This window comes from Nicotiana tomentosiformis, chromosome 1 (genome assembly GCF_000390325.3).
Source record: "Nicotiana tomentosiformis chromosome 1, ASM39032v3, whole genome shotgun sequence".
NCBI classification, from domain to species: domain Eukaryota; kingdom Viridiplantae; phylum Streptophyta; class Magnoliopsida; order Solanales; family Solanaceae; genus Nicotiana; species Nicotiana tomentosiformis.
Genome location: NC_090812.1, coordinates 146,333,957 through 146,339,082, shown reverse-complemented (window position 1 = coordinate 146,339,082; position 5,126 = coordinate 146,333,957). Strand labels below are relative to the sequence as shown.

At 36.4% G+C, this 5,126-nt stretch overlaps 1 protein-coding gene across 1 annotated transcript; it reads right to left on the bottom strand.

The window, feature by feature from the left end:
• Positions 1 to 211: 211 nt before the first annotated feature.
• On the bottom strand, positions 212 to 4,665 carry LOC104118909 (tryptamine 5-hydroxylase-like). Its single transcript, XM_018778526.3, has 2 exons — positions 3,652 to 4,665; positions 212 to 1,014 (listed from the first exon to the last, which is right to left on the bottom strand). Exons 1-2 carry the CDS (start codon positions 4,555 to 4,557, stop codon positions 361 to 363), a joined length of 1,560 nt encoding a protein of 519 aa, XP_018634042.1. The 5' UTR covers positions 4,558 to 4,665; the 3' UTR covers positions 212 to 360.
• Between the last annotated feature and the right edge of the window lie 461 nt (positions 4,666 to 5,126).

The following is a 5,126-nucleotide window of genomic DNA, read 5'->3' as shown; positions in this document are numbered from 1 at the left end:
TTCCAAGTATCCTATTTGACCAAACGTCTGTTAGCTTGGGGCGTTTGGCCAGGAAGGTATAACGTATGGAAGACATGCGAAATACCTAGTTTGGTTCTTCCTTTTTTTTCCACGTTATTTTGGTTCTTCTTGTTGCATTTTGCGTTACTTTGGTTCCGGACTCCACGTTAGTCGTTAGTGAACATTTGTGTTAAGCGGAATTCTATCTTTCTACTTTATATTTATCTGTAGTAGAATTATTTGTAGGAACTCTTGGTACAAATGTTACAAATTGCAGTCACCCTTGAACAACCGTACATATATAGCAAATCACAATTGAGCTTAATTATTCATTACCAGACTACCTAAAGTTCCTAATAATCAGAGAGTGGCGAACTGCAGATTATCCTCTTCTCCAGATGCATAGAGCTTGTTAATGGTTGGAACAAGCTTTAGAGCCACTCTTTTCCTAGTAGCCAGTCCAAAAATCTCTGACAAGTCGACATCTTGAGCTGCTATTCCAGGAGGCAATTTCCAATCAAAGTGATACAACAAGCGAGCCAATGAGAGCTCAATAGTTGCTAGTCCAAGGGCGTAACCTGGACATCCTCTTCTACCTCCGCCAAATGGTAGGAACCTGAAATCTTGTCCCCTGAAATCGATATCCTTGTCCATAAACCGTTCAGGATTGTACTCCAGAGGACACGTCCACGACTCTGGATCCCTTCCAATGGCATAGGTATTGATTAGGATCCTAGTTTTTGCAGGTATTTCGTAGTCATCGATAGTGCATTTGTCCATTGATTCTCGAGGTACTAGAAGGGGGACGGGTGGATGCAGTCGCATAGTCTCCTTTATTACTGCTTTCATGTAATGTAGGTGTTGAAGATCAGATTCTTTCACCTTTCCTTTGTTGCCTGCAATTTTCCTAACTTCATCTTTTGCCCTTTCTAAAACACTTGGATGCCTAGCCAACTGTGTCATTGTCCATTCCAGTGTAGCTGATGTTGTATCTGTTCCAGCGACGAACATATCCTATAAAGTTAATAATAACTGTGTCAGTAGCTGAAGAGTCCTGTGCTCCAATATGCTCTATGATATTCAACTTGTCTTTGTATATTGAGAGCACCAATTATTGACTAAAGAAAGTAGGTAGAGAAGCTTATAGTGTTGGTGCCAATTAAACATGGTCTGCCTCCAAAATCATGATGTCCTATGTATATTAAATAAGTGTTGCATTCAACCAAATTTGAAGTTGGACTTAATGGGCTAAACATTGCTTTCAACTGCTAGTTATTTTAAAGGGCAGCATCATTAGTTCGTGCCTACAACAACAACAACAACCCAGTATAATCCCATTAGTGGGCATGAGAAGGGTAGTGTGTACGCAGACCTTACCCCTACCCTGAGGTAGAGAGGATGTTTCCGATAGACTCTCGGCTCCCTCCCTCCAAGAACTTCCCACCTTACTCTTGGGGTGACTCGAACTCACAATCTCTTGGTTGGAAGTGGAGGGTGCTCACCACTAGAGCAACCCACTCTTGTCTGCATTAGTTCCTGCCTAGATATAGCTTTTTCGCACTGATTATTGGATTGTTTTTTTACTAGTGTGTTCCTAAATGGACAGACTTTTGGGTGGCAAACAGGCGGGCCGGGCAAAAAATGGATAAATTATCCCACCCGATCTGACACATATTTAACACGGATAAAAGACGGGTTAACCGGCGGATAATATGGATATATATTATCCATGGCTTCTTGAATATGATCACTTTTGAGAGAATTTCTAGTCTCCCAAACTTGAGTAACTTCCCATTTGAGGCTTTACAAATGTAAAAGTTAAACTCATTAGTTATCTATTGGTTATCCATTTTCTAAGTGGATAATACGGTTTTTATCCATATTTGATCCGTTTTTAAAAAATTCATTATCCGCCCCATATTTTATTGGATGAATAACTGTTTTCTTTTAACCACTTTGTCACCCCCAACTATTATCATAATGATTCTTGTTCTCCTTCAACAAAGCATGAATAACCATAGTCTAATACACCTTGCATCTCACCATTATTTACTTTTTGGTTTGTATCCGCTTAACTTTTTATAATATGTTATCACAACGATTATTATCCTCCCTCAACAGCCCTTTGCATATCTCTACTATTTATAAAATTAAATAATTAATAGATCATACATCTTACCATCATTTATTTATTTGGAATTTTAACACATTTCACCCAAAAATAGAATATATTGCTATTGTCCAATATTTTGTTGTAAAAATTGATTAAACCAACTCTCCAAATTATAGTCTAGTGGTGCCGGGTCTTACACACAATAGGTTTGGATTCAATTTTCTTTATCCCCCAATCCCCTCCTCTTCTCCTTATTTGGTATGTTTTGCTTTTCGAGATTCAAATTAAGTGAATAAAATTAACCAACATTCAAAAATATATTTCTTTCACCATTTTAATGTGAGGCTAAATGCACATTATACTATTTTATGTGAAGTTTCCCAAATATCAAGTTTTAATTGAAAGATGGAATTATTTTAGTTCTATTTATTTTCTAAATTTTTAAAAAATGGTTCTTCTATACATAAATGAGTTTACTCGGGGCCTAAAGCCAGAATTTAATATAAGACCTAAATTTTTAAAAGAAAGTTATACGATATGTTTTTATTTTAAGTCTATTTTTCTAGCTTTTTGGGATACAAAGTGTTAATAATTCTTTTTATAGTCGATTTTTCCTAATAATTCATTTTCAATTGATAATATAGCCAACTCATTTGATCTTTCTTGAGATATTGTTAATTTTAGATAAGATTTTATAGAGCAATAGAAGTATAGAACTATTGGAAGCTTAAATTTCTTGGAGAAAGAAGGTGAGTAAAAATATTAAAGAGAAATATAGAAAATATGTAGGGGTTTCTGAAATATGGAGAGATCGAAAAAAGAAAGATTGACTTGGACAAATTAAGAAAGGGAGGGTAAAATTTTTACACGTTATCTAATGGAGTAAGAAGTGAAAAATTAAAATGTTGGGAAAACTATTCATCTACCCATATTTAAGTAAGTCAAATTATTACTTTATTTATACTTTGTTTCCTTTTATATTAAAAACTCTACTTTTGTATTAAAAGTACTAAATATTATTTTTTAAATATCTATAAACTTACTATTTTTAAAAATGGAGCCCCCAAATTTGGGGGCCTAAGGCACAAGCCTTACTACTCAATACATTAGAGCCGGCCGTGAGTTTACTTTATATACACCAACAATGTAATTTTTTAAATATTATTAGTATATTTTAATCGATAATAATAGAATATTTATTGCATGTTACTAAATCAGGATTATTATAGACAGTCTATTGCAGCTAATTTTAACCAAAATTTTGAGTGCAAAAGTTAAACTTAAAAAGAAAAAAGAAAAAAAAAAAAGAAACTCCATCCCGATTTATGTGATAAGAAATTTCGAGAGTTAAACTTTTTAATTTTGATCGAGAGTTCAAACATAAAATCTTTAATTTTTTCAAATAAACTTTAAATATTTAAAAACTAAATAAAAAGTAATATAAGTCATAATAATTAAATATTTAAAATATTTAAAAGATATGTTAAAAAATCTATGATAAAAATAAATTGGAAAAAAGAGAGTAGTGTAATAAATACCAGAACAAGAGCTTTGAGGTTGTCGTCAGTAATGGGGACTTCAAGATCATCTCTTTTCTGAACCCTTAGCAATACATCAACAAAGTCTTCCTTCCCCAAATCACCGCAACATTCATTTCTCCTTTTCACATGCTCTTCTATAATCTCCTCACAAACCCTTCTCAAATCTTTCAAATTTCTCATCAATCTCCTCTTCATCCCACTCACAGAGTTAATCCATTCCCAATTTGGGAAAAAATCCCCTACGCAAAACCCTGCTAACAGTGCCTGTGTCTCTGTCAACACACTCACCAAATCCTTCTCCTTCTTCTCTTTCAACCCGTCTATAAATCTCTTCCCAAATGCTACCCTACACAAAATATCATTCGCAACAGCAAAGAAAATCGAACTCATGTCGAGTTCACCGTCAGAGTGAGTCGAGATAACCCGTAACATGCGGTTTATTTCTTCATCTCTTATGTAGTGGAACGAGTTAACTCGTTTTGAACTGAGCAGTTCGGTGACGCAGATTTTTCTAGCTTGACGCCAGTACGGACCGTAGCGGGAAAAGGTCACGTCAGAGCAGCCGAAGGAGAGGTATTGAGCAGCGATGAGCTGTGGGCGGCTGGAGAAGATGTGGTCGTGGGTTTTGAGGATGAGTTCGGCGAGTTGCGGAGAGGAGATGATTACAGTGGGGACTTGGCCGAGTTGAAGGTAGATGATCGGGCCGAGTTTTTGAGAGAGCCGGGTGAAGGTGTGGTGGGGCATGTCGGTGAGGAGATGTAGGTGACCAATTACGGGGAGCGCCGGTGGAGACGGTGGTGTACTTGTTGGTCGACGACGACGTAGGATTTTGTAAAAGAGAAAGGTGGCAAGGGCAAAAGAAGAAAGTGCCATGATAAGAACCTGCAGTGTTGAATCTTCCATTTTTGTTCTTCTTCCTATTTGGATTGTTTAGTGCTAGTTGAAAGTGGAGTTTCTCAAAAGAGATGTATACTAAAGATTAAAGTGGAGAGTGATGTGGGACTTTTGGGATTTTGTAGATAATAAATATATTGGGGTAGTTGGGCAGTAAGGATGAGCTTATAACTTGGACTTTTGTTTTGTCCTAATTCCATATCCAGGCAACTGCGTAAATCAAGAGAGGAACAGTTCATTAATATTAACATTCTTTAATTAATTTCTACTTTAGTACTCACTATTTCTCAATTAATTAGATGAGATACGAGAGTGATAACATTACCTCCAGATATATGTATTGTTCTCCGTTGGTGCAGTAACTGGATTGATGAGCTGATTCGGTGTTTTAGGCAGATCCTTCTTGCTCAAAGTCGGCCACTGTTCCCTTGAATTTTTCCCAGCTTCCGGCGTTTTGGTTCCGGCCATTGATCTCCCGGACATTGCGATATACCACTGGTTATTGTTAGCATTCTTTGGCGGCCACTACTAGAAAACTGGCATATTTCATCCAAGGCATACCGATCGAAATCGGTCGA

Excerpts from the sequence above, each read along its gene's own strand:
- LOC104118909 (XM_018778526.3), bottom strand. The coding sequence starts at position 4,557 with ATGGAAGATTCAACACTGCAGGTTCTTATCATGGCACTTTCTTCTTTT. Across the intron at positions 1,015-3,651 it reads ACCTCAAAGCTCTTGTTCTG|GATATGTTCGTCGCTGGAAC; the intron begins GTATTTATTACA and ends TTAACTTTATAG.